We start from the raw sequence: 27,968 nt of genomic DNA, 5'->3' as shown, positions 1-27,968 counted from the left end.
ATATATATATATATATATAAAATTTAGTTGAAGCAGCAAATTCAGTATCTGCTGAGGGTTCCACATCCCCCCACCCTAAAGTGTAACTAACAAAAAAGTTAGCTTGCATCCACATTGAACGAATCAAATGCTACTACGTACAAAGGAAAACTAGAACCCAAGAGAAGTTTGAAAAGTGCACAATGAAATCAAAAGTCTTGGATCAAGTATTGGTGGAGGACTGGAAATGTTCTGTCCGCTGGCCACGACACGCAAGAGGTGGGGAGGGGCATTAAAGTTTCTCGGCTTCAGACGTGGCCTGCCGGTCCACGTAGAAGAGGATGTACGCTTTGGCTCTGGCCACTGTCTCCTCGTCGGTCAGCGTCACGGTGCTGTCGTTAAAATGGAACCAGCGCCCTTCACGCGTTGCATACGCCGTGTAGTGGCCAGAGCCAACTCTGAAAACAAACAACAACAGACTGAGCAGACCGGAAGCGGCAGGTTATTGCACTGGCCCGTCAGGGCCACGAGGTCTCCGAAGCGCCTGGCAAACGACTGTCCAGGGTCTCTCCACTAAGTCCTTCAATTCTGATCCTCTGGAACTGGCAGGGCCACATGCAACCTGGGGATCGAACCTGGGACCTTTCACGTGCAAAGCAGAGGTTCTAGCACTGAGCCACTGGCGAGTAAGCAGTGAATGAACAGGCTTAGGCTCTCAGGTCAAGAGGTCTCGGGTCAAGTAATGCTCTCGATTTCTAGTTGGGCTCCTCGTCATACTCACCCTGAGCCATGATGCACAACCACAGCCGCAAGGTCATACAGGCAGTTTTCTGGGCCACTGTTTTCTGGCTAGAGAGAAGAGAGAGAGGGAAGAAAGGAACTGAGAACTCCTCCCGTGCCTTCCAGACCCCATGATCAGCTACCCCCAACCCCCGCACTCAACCACGTACCTCTAGCAAATAACACTTCATGTCTAGGCCTCTCAGGGGAAACTCCACGTAGGTATCCACTTTGTTTCTCAGATATGCCGTCCAATGAAAGCGCTTCAAATGCAAGCACAGCACCTGCAGCATTCGAGAGAATAGTCAGCAAGAATTTCTTCACGGATTATGCAAAAAGCAGAGCAACCTCGACTGGGGGAGACGGCCTCTGCGCCTTCCTGGATATCAGAAAACCAGCGTACTGGGGAAGTAACCCTGTCACTTTGTGAAGGTATAGCTGCCTCCGGGCCCCTTCAGGAGATAGAATTCCACATGAAAAAATTTAACCTCAACATCAAAAGCAAAGAGAGCCGAGTACGGTGGCTCACACTCTGAGCGAATGAACACTGAAGGCTGGTCTCAGAAAGAAAACGGGGGAGACGTTCCCACACAGTTCAAGGGTGGGAAGGTTTTTCAAGCTGTGGATCAGGCCAACAACGTTCAAAGGAAGCTGCTTTGAGAAGCCGGATCCCGTGTCCTTTTGCACTCAGCCTCTGCTCACCTTGGGTAGTTTCTGAATCCAGAATTTCTTGGTGGACTTCTGCTTCTTTTTACATTTGTGGCACATGTACAGTTCTGTTTCATCAAGCTCTTCCAGGTCTGTAAAACTGCGAAGACAATCTAGAAGAGAGTGCAGGTGGAGGGGTGGGTGAGTTAAAGCCATTTTCTTTTAACTTCCCAAACTGTTTTTAAAAAACCCAGAATATCAATTAGAAAAACATATGACAAGTTAAAAGATATACCCCGTAATGTGCAACTTGGTCCATTTTCTTGGTTCTTACTACGTTTATTTCTGAATTGACTTGGAATATCTAAAGAAAGGTCTAAACAGAGAGATACAGTCAAAATTATTGTCAAACAGTTTATTCAAGCTCAATATAAAATACACATCCCAAAAGTTTAGCTGTAGACTGACAGAGCAACCATACCTAGGAATGGGTCAAACTTTCTGGATTCCGTCCCACAGATTAAACAATTGACTTCATTTTGAAGAATGCCTCCAAAAATAGCTGTGACCACTGTAGAAGTGCCATTTCTAGCAGAAGAAAGAAAAGCATCAGCGTCAAAGCTGTGGCAGAATAACTGCCCTGAACGAGTACCAGTGCCGAGCCTGCAAGAGCTCTGGCTGCACTGAGCCTCTTCCGCTCCCATGATGCCTTTTCTATGAGCCAACACAGAAAGCAGCCCGCTAAACTCCAAACCGAGCTAACACTGCCAACCACTTACAAAGAACAAGGGGTTCGAGGAGCACCGACGTTCGGGACCTGCTTCAAATGGAAAAGGAAACTGCCGGAAATTGAACCCCCCACCCCCCTGTGAAAAACTGCCCACCACAGCATGCACACAAAATATTGTAAGTCTTCCTGATGCTGCCGCTGCACAATACAAAATGTCGCTGTTTAAAATGGTGTTTTAATATTTATACAGTTGTAATGTTTTAAATTGTTTTTAAATGTTGTTAGCCACCCTGAGCCCACTTGTGGAGAGGGTGGGATATAAATATGAAATAAATAAATAAATAATAGATCATCCCAAGAGGCAGGAGCAGGTTGTCAAATCCTATGAACTGCCCCAGTCCTCGCCCCCTTCTAGAGTAACAGCTGTCTGTCTGCACCACCTAAACAGACGTCTGTACCAATATATGTCGGGGGGGGGGTGGCTTGCAAGAAAAATACTGTATGGTCTGAAGACTTTCTAGAGTCCAACAGCAGAATTCTCAGAACCTGCTCCTTTCCCTGATGCTTCACTCGATGCCAGACCTGGTGCAGGGTTCCATGTCCCCAACGGATTTGTCCCCGTGCCCTCCTCCCACCCTACCCCCACTATCACATCTCCTGGCACTTTGGCACGGTCCAAACTGTTGGCTAGTTGTGGGGGAGGAAGCAAGTGGGGGAAATGCCTAAATGGGAGGCAGCCTTCTGCTTCTCCCACCAGAAGTGACCAAACTGAAGTGAATCTGCTGGGGGGGGCGGAGGAGGAGAGGAGAGGCCAGGAGCACGTCTCGCCCGCAGCCTTATCCCCACTTGGCCGGGATGCCCGCTGTGCTGGCCGGTGCCCTCTTGGGTGTCTTTTGTTTCCTGAACCGTGCCTGTCGGAGGCCTCCCAGTTCCACTCCTCCAGCAAGTGTACCGCCTGCATTTGCTGTGTGACACCCTGGAAGTTCTCACTTGGGGAGGTGAAGATTCTTGGGCTCTGACAGTACCCTAAAGGGGGGGAAACTGTTCCAGGGCAGAGAGTTGTGGAAAGATTCAAAGCCCCCTCCTTACATGCAGCATCTACTGCCCGCTGAAATACTAGAATTCTCTGGCAAGATGATGGAGCGTGAAATGCCGTTGAAGCCTCCTTGGAGCTCTAAGTGCAGGTGGTCCAGAAGGTAACGCATGAATTCATGGGCATCTTGCTGCTGGTACCCCCTGGACAGAAACACAGGGATGAATATACCCACTGCTGATCAACAGGCATGATTCGTGACAACACGTAGCAAGACGTTTCAGGCAATTATAGGAACACTGGCTGTAGGGAGATACAGATTTCTCAAGCCAGAATTGACAAACAGCATTAGAAAACCCACTCAAGCCTATGACATTGTCTGTGGCATTTTTCTACCATCCAAAGCTCTTAGGATGGCAAGCTGTGAGCTAGGCCCACGTGAGTAGATGACGTGGGGGGCATAACTCCTCTTATGGGCCCCGTGGCCCTGCATCCTGACCTCAGGAGACAGCCAAGGAGCCTCACTGCAGTCACGCCAAAGACCAGCCCACGGGGGAGGAAACAGTCCAGCAGGGGCAAAACCAATGAGGATGACCCATGTGGCATCAAACAAAGACTTCATTAGCAGCTGCAATGCGGACACTCGCTTTCCAGACGTGCTCACTTCACTTAATCCAGATGTCTTATTTCAAGGCACCGTCTTGTTTTTTACTGCACCCCAAGCTCTGCCATGAAGTAACTGGAGAAGAAATGCTCTGCTGCACAAGTGGTAGCTCTAGCCCATCTGAACAGACTTGTTTTTCACAAGAAAACCAAACTGGCCAGGTGCATCCCAGCTCCCTACTGCTGCACTTTCCCCAGGCAGGCGCCCCCTGCCTGTCACCCCAACGTCACCAGCCATGTTTCCTTGTGAAACTGCTCACATAGGTAATCGTGCTTCAGCGCACCGACGGCAGCTGCAACCAGGCTCCCACAGCTGGCAGGGGGCAGAGAAAGGACTTGGGGCGACGCCTACAGGAAACAGCAGAGACACAGGCCCGAGGGGGCCTACTGTGGTGCTCACAGGCAGCCTACTCAGAAAGGGGGGAACAACTTATTTTTGCAGTGTAGATGCACTGGGTGCCATAGCATTTATATGCCCCAAGCCCCCGTAGAACTCTGACCAGGTTGCAAAATAAGTTTCCACGGTATGAAGTGAGCTCCGACTCACAAAAGCTTGTGCCGAAATAAATTTGGTTAGTTATTAGCAGCAAAATAAAGCAGGAGCCCCACAGCACCTTTGAGAGCCCCACGTCTGCGAATCCGGAATAAACTTCATGTCAAAGGCCACGGAAGCCCTTTGCTGCAGCCAAAAGCTTCCTTGGGTGGCTGCCAGGCCCTTTCCCTCTGGCTCCGCCTGCTCCCCTCTACGGCAAGCAAAGTGGAGCTGGCTGCTGAGCAAGGGACAGCAGCCACAGCACGTCACAGCGCTTCACACTCCTGCAGCTGCAGAGGCAATTCAGCTCTCTACCTACAGAACTTGGGTGACAAATTAAAGCCTCCAGGCAATGCCACCTTCTCTGCACTGGAATGTATAGGATCGATCTACTGACAAAGCAAGCCTGAGATGTGGTTTGCACAGCCAGCACCACCTTCGGGAGCCTTCCATGTTCCTAACCAAGGCAACCTCTCTTATTTGGAAGCTTGCCAAGATCCCCCTATGAAGCGACAGCTAAGCCCGTGCTCTGCTCCCTTCACCAGGTCTATCCTTCCCAGATTTTAAAACATTCCTCATGTGTCCAGTTATAAAGTTTTACACCTTTTATTAACACGTGAATTTTAAAAAACCCGAAAGCATCTTTAAAAGGGAGACAAGTAGTGAACTTTCTTTAAATTAGTATTGGCAAAAGGTGGGGATGGAACATTGTGACACCCTCCTAATCTGTGGGGTGTTATAAAGAGACAAAGTGATCTCTCATCCGAATGTAAGGCTGGTTTGCACATGCATGTCAGGTCAAGCGCTGGCCTGCATGCTGCCATGAGCACTGCTGATTTCACATGGCAGACACAGCTCTTCTATCACCCAATCTCACCTCCAACACATTTTTCCCCCAAAGCAGCCATTTCACAGGGAGTTGGCAAGCAAGAAACACGCACGTCGGAATCAGACCCAGCTAAAGCCTGTTCAAACTGAGTCGGGAACTATCAGCCAACAAAGCGTGCAAGCAGGGACGGTGCTAGACAACAAGCGTGCAATCCTAGTGGCAGCCAATGTGGTGCAGTGGTTAGTGTCAGAGTAGAACCTGGGAGACCCACGGTTAGATTCCCACTCGGCCATAAAGCTCACTGAGTGACCCTGGGCCAGCCATACACACCGCCTGACCTACTTCACACAGTTGCTTGTGAGGGCAAACCAGGGAAGAACTATAAGCGCAGCCCTGAGACCCTTGGAAGGAAGTAGCCATCACGAGAACTACCCACACACATCTTCTCATTGAAAGAGGAAGCACACCAACAGCCCCCACATCCACACCAGCAGATGGGCAATGAGGCTTACAGTCTATTAGACAGTCCATGAAATACAATTCTACCACCTCAATAAGCACCAGGAAAAGGGTGGGGGGGAGCACATATTTGAATGATGTCCTACATCAACGTCTTCTGCATGTACAAAGCTAGCATGTCTGCAAAAAAGGACTCTGGGAGACTGGTGAGGCTACCTAATCCTGCAACAATACACAGTCACGTGACAACTGAACGCTCAAAAAGCAAAGTACGAACTGGCTCAATTAATTTTGTACAGAAAACTATGGTGGTTTCCCGCTCTGATTCAAGCCTGCAGTAGATGTTTCTGCAAACTGCGCTCTTATTTAACTTGCGACACCCAGAAAGAGCTGTTGTTATAGTGTTGTGTGCTTTGCTCTCCCCTCTCCAGCTCTCTTCCGAGAGAGAGAGGACGGGACAGACAAAACTGCCTTCCCTAGAAGGCAGTGTGCAAAAGCAAACAGGGCTTAGAAGAGCAGAGCAGTTTCCCTGAGCAACACAACTGACGCAGTGGCCCTCTCAGCGGGCAGAATCCTCTCCGGGTTGCTTATGAGTGTGAAAAGCAAGTCCAGCTTTTGTAACACTCTCTCTCCCATGAAGCGCAAGGCCATTTTCATAATCAAGCAGCTTAAACTCTAGCAGAACTGAGCACAAGTTTCCTTCTCACGGAGCTGCTATTGACAGTACCTCATTCTATGCCCACGCACATCTGCAGTTCATGGCGCAACTGTCCCCACAGCCTATGAGGGTGTGTGTGTGTGTGTGTTTAACACTACCATGAACCCCAAGCACAGTTTCCATCTCCTCAGGTCAAACTTTCCCCATCATCTCATTCCAAGATGCAGAAGAGAAGCAAGACCCATCTCCCCCTTCCTCAGCCGGCTGCTTTTGAACGGGCATTCTTCACTCGTCCATCGCTCGTCCTGGGAAACTCTCCCTTGCTGGTTCAGCATGACCAGAGAGGCAGTGCTCAGAAAGGCCAGCATGTGCCCCCAAGCACCTAATGCTGAGGAGAAGCATGTGCCACTGCTGCCTTACGACCAGGCAGGCTGCTGGTCCATCGAGCTCTGGGCTTGGGCACTGCATGCCAATGGCTCTCCACAGGGCTGTGGGCACGGAAAGACCTTCCCAAACCCTGCAGCTCAAGAACTTTTAACTGGAGATGCCAGAAGCTGAACCAGAGACCTCTGACTTATGTTGCCCCTGCATCCAAAAGGTGGTTTTCCTGGCACAGAACACAGACACTTTCCTTTCCCAAATGGTGGCCCTTTCTGTGAAAAGCAAACAAGAGAACCCACAGTGCTGAAAATCTGCTAGAGCAACTTAGGGACAGAGCTCTTGCTTTGGTGTCAAATGACTGGTCAGAGGACAGTAACTGGCCAGAGAGATGAGAGTAAAAATGGGACTGGGACTTTTGAAACGACTGATGCTAAACTTCCTTGATTCTCCTCAGCCAGGAAAAGGTATACTAGGCACCTGGAGATGAAGAATAACAGGGTCTCGCTTAACAGGGTCTGGGGGCGTGTCCAGAGCATCTTTTCAGCACTGCTAGAGGTCAACACATTAACAGAACAGCTTTACGACCTGAGAATGGGGAGCAACTTACCTTCTGCACAATTATTCCTAATAGGGCTCAGTGCTCCTTTGAAAGAGGTTCAGGGGCCAGGACTGGGAGACCTTGGAGAGGAACGACACTTGGATTTACTTGAGTGAACTCGGCTGTTGACAGTCTGGGTGCAAAATGTCTACGGCACATTGATTTATTCTCACTGCAGAAGTCAGGCACAATTAAGCCGTCAGCAACTAGCTCACACTGAGAGAATCAAGGAAGTTTTGCCCAGTAGGCTTTGCTCGGGCCTGTTGGAGCTGTACATTTTGAAGCACAGTCCCTACTGAAGGCGGCCAAGGTGGGTGTTCCCACCAGGCTCCCTGGGCTCCCTGCACTCTGTGTGTCTGAACACGCCTACGAGTAAAACACCCTCACAACACTCCAGTGCTCTCGCATTTCTCTCTCTAGATACAGAGGAAACGGATGCCCTCTGACAGGCAGTAGGCAAAAGCCACCAGCGTGACATCCTGAAAAGCAGAAGGCTCTCAGGGCAGGGCAACACGGCGTTCACAGGCAACAAAATGCCTTCCTTCCACAGAAAATCACAAGGTTGCCACAAAGATTTGTCTCCCTTTTCTCACTGGACTTACCTAAAATTTGGCATGATTTTCCAAACAACATAGAACAGTGATTCTGGGCTGAAGGCGGTCTGACTCCCTTGCCACAGGGCACAGAGCGTCTTACGAAACTCTTCCACCAAAGAACTGGGAAGGAAAATCAAAGTTAACAATTAGGATGAAAAATCTACTCAAGCGGTAACGAATATTTCCATCGAATATGAGCACAATCTGTCCAGCGCACACATGTCAAGAGGCGTATGTGGGACGTGGCGCTGTTGGAGGGAGGAGGAGGAGGTGCCACACAACCCCCCCCCCAGCCTCTTCCAGCAGAGCTCCTCTTATGTCCTTAAACAATTAACCAGTTTTTACTGGTTTGTACAAAGAACAGGGGCATTGCCCAATATTAGGGAAGCCTTAAAGAAACTCAGTATTTTGTGTAAAAATTAATGCTGAATACTACAGAAGTTCCTGTACATCTGCTCTCTCCTCAAAAGCCACGCGGATCTTGCATCTTCAGGGCTGCTTTCCAAAACTACGGGAGCAAACAGAGTTGGCCTCTTAGGAGAAGAGACGCTCATTTGGGGCACTAAATTCTGTGGCTCTGGGGGCAGGGAGCAGTCCAGAAGCCTTTCTTTTTCAGTAAGATGTATCCCTTTCAAGGTCTGGCACTTTAGTTTGCCCTTCTTATTTATTCTTGCGATCACCATATGAGGTATGTCAACATTATTCCTATTTCACAAATGAAAACTGAAGCCAGGTCAAGTGTGGTTCACCACTGACTGTTCACTACTTTAAACAAAACCAACTTGTGAACTGAGCTACACCACAAGTTGGGAGGCTTTGCCCGCACGGTTCAGTCAATTACTGACTTTTATGAGACTGAGTTTGCCACGTTTTAATCCATTTTGTTAAGATTTTTAAACAATATCTCAAAACACCAAATCTCCACACAAGGGTTACCAATTTCACAAACCCATATTTTATCTAATTTCCTTCACAATTCAGTTTTTCGCTCATCCACCTATTCTTGGAACAACATGAGAATGCAAAAAAAACCCCAAAACCACAGACCCCCCCCCGCCCACCCCATCCACCTCACCCTTTTAGTCTCAGATGCTGCCGATCCCATGCCCCGCAACCTCCTGGAACTGGGATCACTTACACACTGTTATCTCCTTGGCTCCGAGTGTGGTAAGTTCGCCGGCCTGCGGTCTTTCCATTCCGAAGCTCTACAGCAGGCAACTCTTTGAAGTAGCAGCAGAACTGTGGAATGTTGCTGCAAAAGAAGGGAAGGTGAACTAGAAAAATGCAGCCGGGTGGGAAGGAAGGGACAGAAGCACCTATCTATTTCCTCTGCAGGAATTCGGTGGGTATAAATGGTAACCCTGAAAGGGGATTGGACAGATTCATGAGGATAGGGTTGTTAGTGGCTATTAGCCACGGTGACTCAAGGGAAACTCCACGTTCAGAGGCAGTCCACCTCTGAATACCAGCGCCTGGAGGCAGCATCATGGGAAGGCCTCGGCCTCTCCATGCCCTGCAGCGGGCCCTCTGGAGTAACTGCTTGGCCAGTGTGTGAGACCGGGTGTGGGACTAATGAACCACTGCTCTGTTCCAGCAGGACCTCTTCTTAGGTTCTTACGGGATTTGCTTGTTCGTATGCACTCTAGAAGTCCAGGTCTTCATACAGTACACCTGAGCCTAAGGCACTAATAAAAAAGATACCTTAGGGACTGAAGGATTGCATTCATAAAACACGTATTCCCCAGATTCCGAAGGCCTGTGGCACACATGGCTGTTGTGCTCCCCTGCAAACCAGACAAAACAAGGAAGAAGCTCTTAGGTTCGGCCCTCTGCATCCCTAAAGCAAGGACTCCTTGTGAAGGCAGCCCCTCCCTCCCTCCCTCCCTCCCTTTCAGGGATTACACAAATTCCAGGATGCCAAGTCTCAGAGAAAGCACTGAGCAAATACTAGTAAGGCACAGGAACTCCTGAGTGCAGTTCAGGTACTTCTTGGCCTCTCTGTGGCTGGCTGCCCTCGGGGGGTATGCAGAGTACCTTACGTAATGCAAATATGCCAGCTGTTCACCTCTCCCACTGGTCCAATTTCTGTAAGCAAAGCACTGTTTCTACCCTGCCTTCACCCACGTAACTCAGAGCCTGTGCAGAAAGTCAGGCAGATTGGGGGGGGGGGGGGCACCTTGGTTCAAGGCCTCCTGGTGAGCTTCCTGGCAAAGCCAGAACTAGAACTTGTGTCTCCCATATCCAAACTTCCCACCCTAGTAAAGGCACCAGGCTCCACAACATTTTTGGAACTTCTCAGAACATGTCCTGAGGCAGAACAGAACAGCAGCCAGACATCAAACGTCTCTACAGAAGCAGTTTAAATCTTTTAGTATAAGGTGAAGTAGCAACTCCGTCAGAGGCTTTGCTACTCAAAACAGGCTATTAAACTTCAAGCCACAAACTTCAAATAGTTAGAACCAAGACTGGAAATGTCATCTACGGGCCTTCAGGCAAGAACCTGAGTAAGCTACAGCAAGGACCCAAGACATTCAGACTTGGAAATCAGACCCAAATATCTGTGACATTTGCTCCCAAGCTATCGTGCTAGGACCACACCATCAGTAACTCTGTAAATAATATTGTACTTACATTAATTTTTAATAATTTGCTCTTTAGAGAGGAATTTTCAAGAAGTTTTCTTTTCCTATGTCGATCTGCTGTAAAAGCTGAACTGAAGGAAAAGGAACAAAGTGGTTGTTAAAACATACTAAGTACTGCAAAGAGAACACACCAAAGATACACAATCTGGCCAGAATATCTTAACCGCACAGTCACATCTGAAATACTGCCCTTCCATGCAATCCAGAGACCCACCATCAATTACAAAGCTGCAATGAAAAATTTACCGTGGCCTTAAAATAGAGTTCTCTATTCCTTGGAGCACGAGCTCAAGGCCGATTCTGTTTGAAAATCATGTAATTTCCAAATTATTCTGATTAGGTTTTGCTACAGCAAGCACCCTAGAGCATGCCCTAATTAGAATCAAAACTATTTAAAATAATTTCTTGATGAAAGGCCACTTGGCAGATCCCCCACAAGAGGCTCTTTCTTCTCACACACATATTATTTTGAACATGACACTTTAACTCACCAAAGCCATCCAAAAGAAAGCATACAACTCTTTAAACCTCATCACATCCATGCATTTGTGGGTTTCAGGCCAGCCAGCCCCAGACATTCCAGTGCCTGCCCTGAAGCCATCTCGGGCAATGGACATTAACGCCATTACGACACACGTGGAAAGATGCATCCCAATTACAACCCACCAAGAAATTCTCTTGCACAAGTCCCACTGAAAATAATGGGGGCATGTGGTGCTCTTGGGCGGTTGCCTTCATTTCAATATACCTTGCAAAGGAAAGTTTCCCTATAAATTGTGTTCCTCATTAATCAACTGGGGAGAAAACATCTGAATTTTGTTTCACATACAAGAACAAGCTGATGACTAGGAATACCAGTAAACGGCTGCACTACCCAAGGCCACTTTTGCAAAAGAGGAGAATTATGTCGCTTACTTTTCCAAATTCTGTAGGTGTTCTCGGACTTTCTGTACCAGGCCCAGCTTGGTATCATTGACGACAAAGTCATCACAGCGATAACTGCAGCGAACAAACTATCATCAGTCTGACAGGTTTCAGTTGAGGCTGGATCATCACAGGGGGCGGGCTAGCTAATGAGGGCTTGTTCAGCTGTAGAGCAAAATACTGCCGATGGCTATTGAAAGGATCGAAGAGGCATGAAACAGAGGGCAAAGAAAGGCTACCAGAAAGGGGGCAGAAAATTTCTCATCTAAACTGCCCACGGCCTCTACACAGCTTCGAGCCACTCCTCCTACAAAAGTGCTCCAGAAGCCTAGCGGGCATTCTGGCCCACTGCAAAGCTCAATATTCTAGTTTAATAATGGAGTTGCAATAGCTACCATATCTGATTTGTAATTTTTAATACATAAAATCAAGAAATACATATACTGAAAACCAAGTATTCGAAATTCTGTCTCCCTCCTCTCTGCATCCGTGCAAGGGACAGGAAATCTCTTCTTCACTGAGGGCCGCATCCGAAAGACAGTAAGAATGGCAAGCCTTATTTTGGAGGCTCGGATCACTAAGGTAACGTCAAAGGGCATCTAAGAGAAGAGCCCTCTGTGGCAGTTATCTAACTGGGGAAGTCCTTTACTTAGAATCTCCCCTAATACTGAGCCCAAGCATCTTCTAGGGGCACCTTCATGTTTGGTCTGGCTTTTAACAATCAGCAGTAGAGATGGGCACGAAACGAACCATGGAACAAAATTCCGGACAGAAAGGCTGGTTCGTTTGCAGAGAAACACACATTCCGCGGGACAGCGTTTTTATGGAACAAACAACTTTCCCCAACCATTCCATGGCTGGTTTGGAGTTTCACAGACCCCATGCCGGTTTCAGCCCATTGGCTGAACCCAGCGCAAGGTCTGTGAAACTGACAGCCCCTTTCTTTTGCTGCCCAGGCTGTCAGCTTTACAGACCCCACACCGGTTCCAACGCGGGGTCTGTGAAACTGACAGCCTGGGCAGCAGGAAAAGAGTCTGTCAGTTTCACAGACCCCGGCTGAACCTAGCGCGGGGTCTGTGCAACTGATAGCCCTGTTCTCATGTTGCCCAGGCAGCAGAAGAAAGGGGCTGTCTGTTTCAAATGCCCCGCACCGGCTTCAGCAGCCAGTGCATGGTGGTTGAAATGCCACGAACCATGAACCAATTTGTGAAGTGGGAAAAGGTTGGAAGTTCGTGATTCGTGGAATGCCACAAACCACAGAATCACGTGGTTCAGGGGTTTTTTTGTTCGTGCCCATGTCTGATCAGCAGTAAACTGGCATGTTTTAATTTTAATTCAATGAAATACTTTACTAATGTCTAGAAAGTGGGTCACACAAGGACAGACTGAATGAACGGGGTATGTTCAGGTTGGTAAGTGAGGTGCAAAAAGCTTTGAGGGAGGTAAGCAAGACTGAAAGAGGGTGACAAAGGGGACAACTGTTCTTAGCATCACAAGCCAGCCTGAAAACATGGCACTGAGACAGAAGAGAGATAACTGGGATGCAAGGGGTGCAAATGTATTGTAACAAAAGAAACCGATCACTGCCCCATCTGCACCCCAGTTTACAAGTTACCAGGATCAGTAGCCACATCCATGGCTGTACCAAGTGAAATGGCTCTGTGCCATGCTAGTGACATCTCTTCACTCTCACGCCACAAGCATGCTTGCAATCCATATCATCTGTCCCAGTCACGTAGGGGGTGTGGCAGATGCATCATCTGGAGAAGCATGAAAGCAGCTACAGAGGCAGCAGCAACCCTGCCACTCTAGGTAACATGTAAGCCAGTCCTTGGACAAATCACTGCCCAAGAGTGTCAGCTTGGACACACAAAGAGGCAAGCCAACAGTCACGTGTCACAGAGACTTCAATGGAGGGCATGTTTTAAAGACTAATTTTATATAGCTCTCATCACCAGCCTTAACTTATTTCACAACACCCAACAGGAAGTTATGGTTAAGGAATTTCATCACTTGCAGTGGTCATTAACATGATTTATAATATTCTAAGTGGGCGTGGGTTGCTGTGCATGGACAAAGCAGCTACATCTTCCCACCAAAAAAGCAGGCAAAAGAGTAAGAATACTGACGCTCTCGGCACCTTTATTCTAACTTTCAAGATTTAGGAAGCTCTTCCTAATGCTTCTTTTACCTGTCCTGAGCCTTTGACATAAATCAGGCTAGAAATCTAAACTCTCACACAAGCTATTTAACATAGAGCAAGCAATGCCTCAGAAGTTTCCATTTAAAATACTCTGAGAATGTACAAAAGTGCTACAGAAATGCCACCCAAATGCTAGAAATATCCACTTACCAGTAAGTACTATAGCTACTACAATCCATGCACACTGTATGTTGAATTTTCTCATGCTTTTCTGTTTTCTTATGGTTGTTTAAAGGAATTTGGGCATCTTCGTAATGTTTTTTTGCATGTCCATTTACATACCTTAAAGGGGCGGGGGGAGACAGAAAGGTGAGACCACAGAATACTCCCCCTGAATACTCTTATCAGCAAATGAGCTCTAATTACAATAGCGTTCTTTCTGCTGTGGATTGCTGAAATTCCCTCAGATTTAAAGTGCTAATATCCAAGCAATTTTTTTAAATTTTTTTTTTATTAATTTTCCATTTTTTAAATATAACAATAAAAACGTATAACAAATAGCAAGTAACAATAAATAATCTACAGTTACAACTTGTAAATATCCAAACAATTTTTAAACCCAAAATGTTTTTTTTAAATTTTTCCCCTAAAAGGTTTTTTTTGTTAGTTTAATCTGAGATAATAGAAATCCTCCAATAAAAGAAAAGTTATCTTTCACAGATTACACCTGCCACTTAAGTAAAAGGGTGGCACTTTGCTTTAAATCAGTTTACTGTGAAACTTTTCCATTTGCACCCAGGAGGAGGTCGGATGCACGGCTGTTTTTAGGAGCAGCATCTGGCCAGCAAGATGATAACTGTGCTTATCTTCTAGACAGATTAGTGCCTCACCCAGTGTGGTGAACAAGTTGAGTGTTATTATTATCCCCAAAATATAGCTGGGGAGCAGGGGCTGAGAGGACGGGCTTACCGTCCTCATGGCAGTAGTGGGATTTGAACCAGTAGAGTGCTGATTTGCAGCCAAACCACAGCCCAGCAGGAATGTGTGCCTCAGTTTCCTTGCCCAAATCCTGACCACATTCAACCTGTCTCTTTTGACACGTGTGACCCCACGGTGCCTTTGGAGCCACCCAGGCTTTGTAGTGGCTCCTTCGCTGAGCTGGAGTCAGAGCTGTGCTGGAGGAGCAGGCAGACACACAGGCCTGAATCAACACAAATGGGCCGGTCCACTCCTGTCCAGACGAACTGCAGCCTCCACCTGCTTGTGCTGACTGCTGTGCCTGGGCTGCATGCTGGCCTCCCATGACTAAAAACAAGCATGCGGAGCAGTTGCCTCCCCCCCTTATTCACAACGCAGGCCCTATACCCACCTTCCACAGTGGACACTTGAGCAAGTCAGACAGACCCAAGGACTTTTGTTAGACCTGCACACTGTTGGGGGAGAAAAGCAGAGGAGAAATTTAGTTAGACTGTGACATGGTTGAGTAAGAAAGCTTTTTAAGCTACTCAGAGCCCACTCCAGTTTAACACAGCATCAACAGCTCCAACAACAGACTAAAATTAGGAATGGGCAGCAGGATGATGAAGGCGTATAAATCGGCTAAGGAGGAAAATGTTTAGGTTAAAATATTTCCCTCCTTAGCAGATTCGTACACTTTCATCATTAAACCTGCTTCCTTCACTATCAAATAGTCATTCAGGTTCAAGGTACTGTTATCCTTGTCTTGCCCATTTCACACCTCTTCCCCATGTTACAGGCTTTTCTGTGCTTAGCATGGCCATCCAGTACAAACGCACAAGGGTGTTTCCACAAGCAATCTCTCTCCTCCCTCTCCCCTTCCACGGGAAGCACGACTGAAACTGCACCTTCCTACCATGTCCAAAAACACGAGGACCTGGCAAACGGAAACTGGCTTCCTCCCCTCAGACAGGGAATCTAAACTGTTAAGCTAAACAAGCGCACTGCCTCAAAAGCCAGGGTGCCTTCACTGGCACTCCGTGCACAAAGGAGTATACAAGCCTGCCCATCACAAACAGAAAGAGGCTTGTCCTGATGTCTAAATGCAGCCACAGTTTAGGTTAGCTATATTTTTAGAATGGCCTCAAGTATTTTAACATGTATTCAAATAGGAGAAATGTGGCCCAATCAAAAAATCTGGTGCCTCGAAAAGCCTGCAGCGAGTCATATGCCTCCTTTCCATCAATGTTCTGTTAACTTGGGAATGTGGGAACCATCGTGTAACAGGATAGACAAAAGTGCTGTTTACAATGTAATAACTTGAAGTCGAGCAGCGATGCTTGCTTGTTATTGACAGATGAGCCCAAGCATTCCTTGGACAGAAAACTGCCCTGCTTCTAAGAGCAAAACGTGGCATAGATGGCACCACAAGAACTCCCTAAGATGAGTCAATACTATCACCAGACTGTTGTTATTTACAGACTACCTAAAGTTATAAGATGCAGTGCAAAAACTGAAAATGTATAGACCTTACAGTTTAAAGAAAAGTCCCATCAGGGAAGAAAGAAAATCTAATCAAAGGAACAAAGCATCACAGCTGGGGAAAGCCTGGGGAAAAGGCACGTCTAAGGGCAGGGCCCCCCAACCTTTCTGAGCCCACAGGCACACTTGTAATTCTGACACATTGTGGTGGGCCCAGCCACAAAACAGTTGCCCCAAAATGGCTGCTGCAGGAGGTGGAGCCGGCCACAAAATGGATGCCACAAATAGAGTTGCCAGATGGGGCCCAGAACACTGGGCCCTAGAGGAGGAGAACTAATCTTGTTTTTACATGCCTGGACGGCACGATGATGTCACTACAGGAAGTGATGTCACCGCACCAACCCACTTCTGAGCCCCACTGCTTGCTGGCCACTCCTGGGTGGCGCTGCACAGCCAAGCAGTTGCCTGGGCACCTGCAGCCGCAGAAGGCAGACTGGGCAGCCCGCTCCTGCTGGTGTCACGCAGGAGGGAGGCAAGGTGCCCAGACTGGGTGACAGAGCTGCCAGGGGGAGGGGCCAGGTGTCTGGTATTTGGGGAACATTTCCCCCCTCAAATACCAGGCTGTCCGAGTGATTACTGAACACCTGGCAACTCTACCTACAGCTTCAGCCACACAGTGAAGATCCTTGTGCTGGGCAAGCAGCTTCTGCCAAAGCAACATTTCTAAAACTCTGCTCAGACAATCAAATCTCCAATGGCCAATCAGAATCCATGCTTGGCAAAGCCCACCTGCCCCCACCTGCTTTCCAAAAAAACACTTGGCAGGCAACAGAAATACTATTGGCAGGCACAATGGTGCCCTTGGGCACCACACTGGGTACTGCTGTCTTAGAATGTCACTTGAATGAAAAAAACAATTAGTAGACACAGACAACCAGAAGGTATATAAGTTAAATAAACGAACAAATATTCTAGTGGTAAGGAGAAGCAAAAGAGCAAAAGAAAAGGTGGGGGCTGGAAGTGCTGGATGCCCACCCCCATGGAATCCAGGACCTCCCAGACCTCACTCACACTCACAGCCACTCTGCAGAGCCACGCCAGCCCTACAGAGTCCAACTAACCAGATAAAATGCCAAGCTAGACTTTTCCACACTCAAACGCACTTTAGTTCCCACCCTCACTCATGGGAGGAGAAGGAAGGGAAGCCGTGCATAAACGCAAAATGATGCCTGTGACACAAAACAACGAAGTCTGGAGCCCCCAGCAGGGCAGCTTTGAGGAGCAGCACTTACAAAGGGCACGGACTACAGCCAGGCAACTACAGGCTGGCTTCTTTTCTACCGCCCCCCCCCCCCGCTCCTCAGTGGGGACCCAAAGCAGCTTCCAGCCGCCTCTCCTCCATTCTGCCCTCGCAATGACCCTGCAGAGTTCCTGAGGCTGGGCCGAATGTGCCTGGCCCAAGGTCACCCAGCAGGTTTCCACATCAGCGTGGGGATTCGAATCTGGGTCTCCCAGATCCTGCTCTGACCCCTAGAACATACCAACTCACTGCAACTGGCCTTATTAGTCACATTCTTTGGAAACCGATTCATCACTCTTTTCCAGCAAGGCAGCACAGCTACAAAAGGGAAATCACTAAGCACTGGCGGTGAAGTGCAAATGGTTGGTTCCTATCAAGGAGCCACTGCCCCCTCCTCAGCCAGCAATGCTGAGCCCTTTCCGGCAATGCAGCCCTTTGGTCCTGTGTGAAATTTCTCTCCTCTCACTTTTGTGCCTCTGCTCCCGCTCTTCTCACCGGGACATACAGTCCTGCTGCCACCTTCACCCTAAACAATTCACACCTGAAACACCACACGCGCAGCCAATAGCTTAGGGGCAGAGGCACACAGACAGAGTGGTGGCAGGGTGGTTTTAGTCCTATTACGCGTAACATTACAAGAGAGAGTGCCCCCCCGTACCTGGCACGTGCTGTCAGGATAAACAGAAGCATATTCTGCAAAAGCAAAAGCTAATATGATCTGTGGACACAAATAAATGGTCATATCTACATTTCCAGGGGTCTAGCAAGGCAGAAATACACAGAATCATATTTTAAGTGCTTCTCAAAAAAGAAAGTGACAACTGTTTTTCCTCTAATCTACACTAGACTGAAACCCATTATCATCCCTCCAAGTATACACATGCCCAATAAATATCTGGTTTCAGTTCAGCAGCTGAGATGCTATCTGCACTGGCTGAGCAGGAGTAAAGAAAGTTGTTTTGCATTTGTAGGGAAGGAGGAAGAAAGTGCATGCTTGGACAGCAGCCACAAACCCCTCCCTAGAAGTACACTGCCAATTTAAACACCTAAGAGATGGTGAAGCAATATTTTCTGTCTTGTGAATTTCCTTCATGTAGCAGCCTTTGGCCTGCATATCACGTAGTCACAGATGTTTGTTTTTTCAGCTTTCAACTAACATATTTAATAGCTCTGTGTTGTTTTAGAGAGGTTGCAGCACAAAAAAATGGTTAAGAGCCCCATGCATGCCACATCTTCATCAAGGAGAAGCTTAACCAGGTTTTTAAAAATACTGTGCTGATGAGCATACTTTGTGGCACAGTATCACTAGAGCTTGACAATCAAAGCAGTCAGTGTAGTGATGAATCAACTATGGTGCAGTCCAAGCGGGGGAAAGGCGAACTCTGCAAAGCTAGAGCGGCTTATGCAAACTTATAAGTTTATTTAGGATAAAATTTCCAAAGAGTACACAGACAGCTGTCTTTTAACCGTTTCAGAATACACAGCTAGTGCACCAAAGCAGCTAAGAAACTGGCCTTTCAGTCACTTACTCAATGGCCAGCCACAATCTCTTAGGTTTAACCTATAGAGACTGGCCTACATTATAGGCCTACTGGAAGGATTACAAATATATGCAATATGCTTTGACTATTCAGGCATTAAATTCATGCTAGTTCTCCATCAAGAAAAGAAATCATTGTCCTGGCAGCTAAGAAAATCAGAGCTTGAGCTGTGCTTAATGGTTGAGACTCTTTCACCTATGTATAATGAAGGAACTTAGGTCTTTTAAGTCATTTTTATGTGCTTTTAACATCGTCGTTTTATTGTTTGGTGTTTATGTTTTACTTATGTGTTTTATTTGAGTTTTATTCACTTGATTGTGATGGCCTTTGGCTACATGCAATAAATATGCTGGTCACAACAAAAAATGCCACAATGAAAGAAGGGAAATCCCTTAGCTTCAAAAATTACTATCCTACAGCATTAGACCACATTTTAAAAAAACAGACTGGTCACTGGCTAGTGTGCCAAATGCTATCGATGTTTCAGGTATCAACAGAGGCCCCCCTTCTTCACTGGGCTAGTTCAATTTACACACTGACCTTTGGTTCTAGACAGGGCCCACAGGGTTGTTCAAAACACTAAACACAACATGCCACAAACAGAAAATGCTAAAATACCCACAATAAAATCAAATCTGAAAACAGCCTAGAATTTTTTTTCTAAAAACCTTTAAACCCATGAGCACCCATGCCATTAATTCATGTCACACAGAGAAACAGAGGCAGGTGCATAATTAATAGCACGACCTGTGCACAGGTGAAACTTAAATGACCTGAACAGTTAGTCTTCAGCTGCGGGAGGACCCGCCCAACACCCTGCCCCACAGCACCTCACACCAGTTCATCAAGGGCTGGGCCCAGCTAGCCGTTCCAGCCTAACCTTGCATTGAGTTCTTTTGGTTGACAACAGCTTCTGTGGTCACTCAGAGGAGCTCAGCACAGCTGAGGGAACCATCACTTGGTTGAAACTAGTAATGCCCATGAGGAGGCAGGATTTTTTTAGACCGACCAACCAACCCACTTTTACCCCTTTAACTTCATATAGACGAGTCTGATCAGAACAACAAAGGAATATTGCCCAACTTGGTGTGCATCATTACCCACCCAGCCCGCTCCAGTTTTGTTACTCTCATGACTACCATGTTTCCCCTCTACTCTTGGCCTTTTAAGGGCCCTGAGTGTTCCATCCGGTATAAAGTGAGAAATTCAGTTCCCGTATGGCTGCTATCCTCCCTTTTTTCCAGAAAGCTTCTGCTTCCCAGAGACATATACTACTTTTATCTATTTTAATCTACCCGGTATTATCCACAGGATGCAGACAAGAAACCATAAAGCAGCCTGGGACCTCTTTTTTCCTGTGGAACTCAAAAGCCTGCACACTGCTTTGATCCAAATTAAAAGTTTCATGGCTTTTAAAGAAAATATAAAGAAACTCTGCCCCCATCACACCCTAAAGAGTGGGGAGGCCACAATTAGAATTCTAAGAGAACATCATTAATCATGGACTGGTTTGAATAGAATTATCATGAAATGGATTGGAATAACTGCAAAAAATTTAATAGTGAGTGAATGTTAGTATCGTTGAACAAGGCCCAGAAAGTTGCAAAAATGAACAGACAATGAGCACTCCAGATCCAAGTCCTTCAAAGGTAATTATTACCTTTATGAATTCAAGATTTCACAATTTAGTTATTCTTTATGAAAACTGTAAATCTTTTTTCCTTTTACAAATATATACAAAATAACCCAGGGGAACTATCAGAGATGCAGAAAATTATTAATTTTCCTTATAGGCCTTCATATTGCACAGAAAATCCCCCCGAAGGAACTGCTCTGACTTCACATATGCAGCAGACCCTGCGGTCAAAATGGATGGAAATGTCTCGCTGGTCAATGTGGTCAAGGCGGCAACCTAAACGGAACCTGAACTCTCATCTATTAAAATATTTAGACTCCGCCTCTTCGCTCAGATCAAGGCAGATTCTTTCTCTTGCAGGAGACAGTCGTGTGCGAGTTTGGCATTATTCTGTTTGCCTCCAGAACCACCAGAGTAAATGTCTACTTTGTGAACTGCAGAAACACAACAGCAATGGCAAATGGTGAGCAGAAAACTAGAAAAAGGAGATGTCACTGGGATTACTGGGAAGGGGACAGCTACACATGACTGGCACAAGTGGAAAGAGGGGCTGTGAAGAATGAGAGATGGGATAACAAATGGTGGAAGGGAGAAGTGAAAGGAATGTCTGTTGCAGTTAATAAAAACATGAATGAGAGGGGGGGTGGGAAGGCTGACTGAGAAAGAGGGGAGGGGTGATGGAGTTAGGGGGTCCCACAGAGGCAAATGATTAGAAAAGGGAGCGACAGGAAGGGTTTTGCCGGGTGGCACACCTAACAGGAATGGGAGGGAAACACAACATGTAGAAGGGAAATGGAATGGAAACAGCGTGACAGAAGGGGGGACGCGAAGGGCAAGGGATGAGAAAGAACCAGCTGCCTCGGGATGTGGTGGGTTCCCCCTCATTGACAGTCTTCATGGAGCGACTGGACAAAAACTTGTCAGGGATGCTTTAAGCTGTTCCCGCACTGGGCAGAGAGTTGGGCTAGATGATCTGTGTAAGGCCCCTTCCAACTCTACAATACTATGAAGGCTCAGAAAAGTTGTCGTAGGGGGCGGAGAGAAGAACAACGGGGTTAACTAATAAGCAAGATGCGGGGAGAACACAGGTATGTAGGGGAGGTAACTATGCATTTGTGGGGGCTGCAGGCAGACTTAAAGGGAAGAGACAGCCAGAGAAGGAAAAAGGGATGGAAGAAGAAAGCAGGAAGAAAAGGTTCAATGAAAGGTTTCATGGGGTATCAGAGGTTTAAAGGGAGGACTCCCATAGTGGCCTGTGTAACAGTACATTTGGTGGAGGCTCTTCCACCCCTGATGCAGGGCAAGTGGTTTGTGTTTTAAGTTTGAATTATTTTCCAAACTGCCCACGAGTGCTATGGATAATGGGAAAGATACACAATGTAAATATTTTAATAAAATAAAGCAAGTGGAAAAGAATGTCTTGAATTCTCTCCACATCAGCTCTCTAATTCACATCTTGATAACTGCAGCAGTTTATATATGGGCTTTAAGGAGGTACATGAGGAGCAAGTAAACACACTCCGCAATGAGGGTGCCCACTTGTCACCCTCTGCCATGCAACTGCTTTGCATTTAGTCACAGATTTTTTTTTTGCACCCAATGAAGGCTACAGAAACAACCCAGACCACACTCTCTCAGGCAGACGATTCCAGCTTTCTAGTTGCCCACAGCATATGAAATGTGGCAACTGCATTACCTTCCACCTTCGCAACCCACTTTCTGCCATGCCTCAGACAGCTTATTTGCACTGTTTTCCAGTTCTGTAATCCTAGTCCTACTGCACTGTTATGGGATATCCTATGCAGCCTGATTGAATAGTTTTCTGTATTTTGTAATCCACCTTGAGTATCAGCAAGATAGAAACCTATAAATGAAGTAAAATAAATAGCCAGCCTTGGGAAACGGAAGCATTCAATGTCCTTCAACCAGTCCAAAAGCGGCATAGAAACTCAAACTGTCCAAAACTATTTGCTTCATTAAAAGCTTATTCGTGAACAATAGTACAATGGACCTCTGTCAAATACTGTGTCATATTTTCAATTGAGGAAGTTCACCAAAGTCCCGGTCTACTTGTGCAGCCGAATGAAGTGGCATGGAATCACTGTGGTATAATGCTTCGTTTGAATCCCCTCTTTGCCATGGAAGTTCACTGGGTGACCTTGGGTCCGTCACACTCTCAGCCTAACCTCCTCACAGGGCTGTTGTGGAGATAAAATACAGGAGTGGAGGATGATGTAAGTAAGCCACACTTGATCTCCACTGAGGAGAAAAGTGAAGTATGTATGAAGTCAATAAACACTCAAGTGGTAGAGAACTGAATTGGGAGAGAATAGTCTGCACTGCTTCGGAGGTTTTTTTTAATGAGCATTAAAAATGCGACCCTCTCCTGTCATCTGAAATGCTACCACCCATTCAACCAACTCAGAATTCGATCACCTCTACTGCGTGTGCAGAAGGAGGCAGTCCACAGTACAAGAGGGAAGACAAGATAACTAATTCTTCAGCCACATGAATGGACATCACAGCTAGAGAGGGATAAACGAAAACCATCTGCTAAGCATTTTCTCAGCTTAGTGAAAACAAAATAATCCAAGACCTTGATGTTCATACAGCAGTACGAAGAACTGTTTTAACCACATCAATTATGGGGAATATGATGCAACCTCAGCATACAAAAGGGGGGGGGGAACCTTTGTGCTTTGGCACTCGGCAGAATGAGCAAAAGAATTCAGGAATTCCTGCTGACTGAACTCCTTTTCTTAAGGAACAAAGGAAGGAGACGCTGGCATTTGACTCTAACCACACACTCCCTGTCTTCAGCTTCTCAAAATATCTAAGCCAACTGGTGAAGAGGGATTTTTGTTATTCTGGTCCTGCTGTGAGCCCACCAAAGCCATGCTGTCACTCTCGGCTGCCTGAAATGAACGCACCACCAGACAATTCTGCGTAAAAGTAAACTCACCACATACTGGCATGTTATCTAGCAGCTGATGACAGAATCACAGATACAGATGTTATGGCAGATACAGGGCTGCTAAGCAATGGCCTCTCTTTATCTACTCCCCATAATATTTAGGTCCTCTTGCTATATAAAGCCAAGTCCAAGTTCAATTCCCTACCCTTACCAGTACTATGTTGAAACAAAAGTTGAAACAAAGCTATTCTAACTGCAAGCTGCCATAATGTAAACTAATGGAGGTAAGAGCTCAGAGGCCTCTGGGTGAACAGAAGGGCAGCCAGAGGTGGAACCTTCACAGAACTCCAAAAATCTCCAGCTTGATTTGCGACGCATGATGGGCTACTCTTGAAAAGCGCGCGGCTCATCCAGAATGGAACAGACAAGTTGTTAACTGGAGTGTACTGGAGAAATCATGTCCTCGTAATACTGAAAGATCTCCACTGGCTTCAATTTCTCTCCAGGCACAATTCAAGATGCTGATTTTGACTTATTCTACACCCCTCAGGGTATCTAAAGGGACATATTTCTCCCAGAATAATCTGCCCGAGAACTACCATCTTCTACAGAAGACCCTGACTGCTCCCGCCTTCAGGAGGATCGGGGGATACCTCTTGAGGAAGAGGCTTTCGCTGCGCTGGCAAACGGGTTTTAGATTTGTGTGTGTGTGTGTGTGTGTGTGTGTGTGTGTGTGTGTGTGTGTGTGTGGCGCCATGGAATCCATGTTATTTCATTGATGTGTAAACCGTAACACATTAATGCAGGGCATTTACACTAAAGTGAGTCTTTCAAATAACTACTTGTGAGGGCCAAGGAACAACTCCTTGCTTACCAGACCCCACTCATCAAGCTAGTCAGCACCTCTATGATATTTTATTTTTAAAAATTCTATGCCACATTTCTGCCCGATGAGGGCCACCAAGACAGCTAACAGTTAAAACAAAACATTATTAAAAACATACAATTAAAATGTATAAAATTATTACAATCAAAACTCAAATACATCTCAAAAACAAACAAAACAGTAATTAAAACATAGGGCAAGAAGGTGGAATCACTGACAGAATGCCAGACAAAACAAAAAAGTCTTCACCTGTTGGTGGAAGACAATGACAGAAAGGGGCAGACAAATATCCCCAGGGGACAGAGCCCCATTAGTTTTTGGGCCACAGGCAAGAAAGCCTTCTCTTGGGTTGCCGCCACCCACCTAACCTCAGAAGGAGGGGAAACAAAGGCAGGGCTTTGGAAGATCGCTGAAGTGCTTATGAGAGTAACCAGTCCTTCAGTTATGCTGGGTCCAAGTCAAACAGGTCTTAAAGGTCAACACTGGCACCCTGAATTGGCTTGGAAACAAAGTGGGAGCCAGCACAGATGGGCCAAGATGAGAACGATATGGTCCCTATGACCCACTCAACATCCTCGTAGCAGCATTCTGCACCAACTGGTGTTTCCCAGCATTTTTCAAGGGCAGCCCAATGTAGAGCACACTGCAGTAATCTCATCTAGATGTTATCAGAGCATGCACCAAAATGGCCAGATCTTTTCTGCCTAGGAAGGCTAACCAAAGGTACTCCAAGCTGCAGTTGCCACCTGCTTTACCCAGGTGGAGGCCCAGGAGCACCCTCAAGCTATGGACCACTCCTTCAAGAGGAGTGCAACCCCATAGAGAACATGCACAGATCACACACTTATTACATGCACACTTTATTAAGTGCACCAATGTTTTTCCTGTGTTCCAGCTTTGGTCATTTTATCTTCCTGTCATTCCTGAAGGAGGCGGAGCCTTCATGCCACATGACCTTGCCCGACAGTTTTGTTTTTCTTCGATAACCCTGAACTGGCAGACCCACCCCTCACACACTTCTTTGAGGACAGTTTTAGGTAGGTAGCCATGATGGTCTGGAGTGGAACAGCAGAATCTGAGCCCAGTGGCACCTGCTGTTTTTACTTATATTATTAACTTTCTCATGATACTGCATTGTAAAATAAATTCCCCTTTAACACTACAAGTTTTATAGAGTAAAATAACTGGTTTTTCCAAGGGCAGCTGTAGTACCCACCACACCTTAGCTCCAGGACTGTTACAAAGAGGAATCAAAGTACTAGCAGCCTTTCTCAAACACAAAACACCACGTTTAGGAGGAGCCATTTTTCTTCTGCGGAAAGAAACCTCTGAAGATACCAACAACAAAGGCCCCCGCCTCAATCAGGACTAACTTCTCAGTTCACAAGGGATCCAATCCACACCCATTGAATTGTAAATCTCCCATTAAGGAAGGGATGAGGGCCAACACACATCAATTCATGCCAATTCAAAAGAAGTACTCTTCAAAAGAGCTAAGCAGAGCTTCTGACAGAAACAGAGGAAGTTGCAAATGTACAGACATTGCTAAATGTGGTAATAAATAGAACTATGTCTTACCACATATTACTACTAATTTACTTCTGCTTGAAGAGGCACAAAGCTTCAGCACAAAACATTTGAATTGACTACACTGTTACCACAACAGTACTGAAAACCTAATATAAGCATCTCATGTTTATTTCCACCATTAAATCAACAAAATGCTAGCTGTGGACATTTTAAGGTTTGTAGCACAACACACACATCTTAATTGTGCGAACAGTGATTTAAGCGGCTTGTGCACGGTGGTGTCACGTTATCCGGCATTTCCTGCTGGGGCTCTCCTCAGACGTTTTATGGCATCACAGCCACCCTCCAGCATGTTCTGGTCCGACACACTCCCAACATGGCCTAAACTCAGAGCGAAGAGATGGGCCTTCTTTCCTCCAAGTTAAACACGCGAGGCCCCTTAATCCCCCTTTCTGGTGGGCTGTTTCATTCACTGCCATTCCCTTCCAGGAACAAAGCAGCTAGAAGGAGAAATTTCTTCTGCATTCTTTCCCAGATGAAGGCACAGAGCCCCTCAGAGAAGAGACAGACAATGTCTTGCCTGCCGGGCACATGGTCGGGATCAAGAAAACCAACACTCTGGTCCCCATCTCACCCTAAAATCAACAGAGCTCTGTGGAATTGCACAGGCCAAGAATTCCTGGGTTCACAAAGTGGGGAGAAGAGAAAAAGGCAGGAAAAACAGGGACTGGGAGGGGGGGACAAAGGAGTGCTCTGATGGGGAGGCAGAGCACTGTTCGAGCCCTAATCTCTAGAACAGCAAGAACATCTGTGGCCCCCACCCCAGCAACCCTCAACCCAGGGAGGAGGAAATCTCTTTGCTGGGGATCAGAAATAGCTACCAACTCCTGCTCCTCTTAATCACCTTATCCTGCCTGCTCTCCTTTCCTACATGCAACGTTGAGTGTGTGTGTAGGGGGGGGGGGCTGATCCAGGAAACAGGAACCTGTCTTGGAATCAGGGAGGATGCAAAACAGGAGTCCTGCGGCCCTTGCAAGTCTTGCCCAATTGCATGGCCAGCGGAGGCAGACGGCTCCTTGGGATGCAGCCAGAGAATCCCCACTAGGCACCCTTTCCCTTTCCGACGCGGTTTCAATTTCCCTTTGCATTGCAGGCATTTCATGGCCCCTGGGCCCTGCTGGTTCTTCCACCCCCCTCCCCAAAAGTCCTACTTTTGCCTGAGTGGCGATGCCCTCCCAGCATCTGGAGCCCCCCACCAAGGTGGTGCTGAATCAGCACTTCCTTCCTCTTCGCCAGGCTGGGGCTGGTCTTTATATAAGAGGGGGGGGGGGGAAACTAGGCTGAAGGGTCTTGTGAGGAGGACCCTCGAAGGAAAGCTGAAGGGGGGGTCAAGTAGGAAGGAAGAAAAGCCCCCCCTTGAATGAGGACCCCCAAAAGAGACTATGGGGGTAAGAGGAAGAGAAGCCCCCCCTTTGAAAGCTGAAGGAGGGAAATCAAGAGGGAAGAAAGACCCCCTCCATTAACGACCCTCCCTAAAAGGTTGAGGGAGAGGGGTCAAGAAAAGAAGCCCCCTTTTAATGAGGATCCCCAAAAGAAGGCTGAAGGGGGGCAAGGGGAAAGAGAAGCCCCCCCTTTAATGACCCCTCCAAAGAAGGCTAAGGGAGGACGAGACAAAGGAGACCCCCCTTTTAATGAGGACCCCCAAAAGAGGCTAAAGGAGAGGGAACAAGGAGAGGGGCCCCCCTTAAAGAAGAGCCCCCCAAAGAAGACTGGGGGGTCAAGAGGGGAGAAAGAGAAGCCTCCAAAGAAGGCTGAGGGAGGGGGGTTGAGGGGGAAAGAAGAGCCCCCCCCAAAAGAAGGCTAAGGGGGGGGAGAGGGGGCTATTTAAGTCACGGGGGGGCGGCTGCGCGTGAGGGGGAGGGGAGGCCGGGAACAAAGGCGCCTCAGAGCGGCGGGGGGGCCAGGCCGGACCCCCTCCCCCCCTCCGGCCCACTCACCGCTGCAGCACCAGGAGGAGGGCGAGCCCTGAGGGAACCGGGCCGAGCCGGGCGCGATGCAGACGCTGGAGCCCAGGTGGGGGCACTCCATGGCGGCGCGGAGGCGAGGCGAGGCCCGGCCGGACTGAGG

The 27,968-nt window shown here is 47.2% G+C and overlaps 1 protein-coding gene across 1 annotated transcript; it reads right to left on the bottom strand.

Annotated features, from left to right (window-relative positions):
* Positions 1-17: 17 nt before the first annotated feature.
* USP3 (ubiquitin specific peptidase 3) lies at positions 18-27,968 on the bottom strand. The gene is made up of 15 exons (XM_055003056.1): positions 27,839-27,968; positions 14,965-15,025; positions 13,806-13,937; positions 11,444-11,527; positions 10,518-10,599; positions 9,588-9,670; positions 9,025-9,138; positions 7,893-8,006; positions 3,227-3,373; positions 1,889-1,995; positions 1,703-1,783; positions 1,462-1,580; positions 930-1,043; positions 761-828; positions 18-437 (listed from the first exon to the last, which is right to left on the bottom strand). Exons 1-15 carry the CDS (start codon positions 27,927-27,929, stop codon positions 272-274), a joined length of 1,563 nt encoding a protein of 520 aa, XP_054859031.1. The 5' UTR covers positions 27,930-27,968; the 3' UTR covers positions 18-271.

This window comes from Eublepharis macularius, chromosome 18 (genome assembly GCF_028583425.1).
Source record: "Eublepharis macularius isolate TG4126 chromosome 18, MPM_Emac_v1.0, whole genome shotgun sequence".
Lineage (NCBI taxonomy): Eukaryota > Metazoa > Chordata > Lepidosauria > Squamata > Eublepharidae > Eublepharis > Eublepharis macularius.
This window is presented reverse-complemented; position numbering and strand designations above follow the sequence as displayed.

Excerpts from the sequence above, each read along its gene's own strand:
- USP3 (XM_055003056.1), bottom strand. The coding sequence starts at position 27,929 with ATGGAGTGCCCCCACCTGGGCTCCAGCGTCTGCATCGCGCCCGGCTCG. Across the intron at positions 3,374-7,892 it reads AAAATCATGCCAAATTTTAG|GGGGTACCAGCAGCAAGATG; the intron begins GTAAGTCCAGTG and ends GTTTCTGTCCAG. Across the intron at positions 1,581-1,702 it reads ACCAAGTTGCACATTACGGG|ATTGTCTTCGCAGTTTTACA; the intron begins GTATATCTTTTA and ends ACTCTCTTCTAG.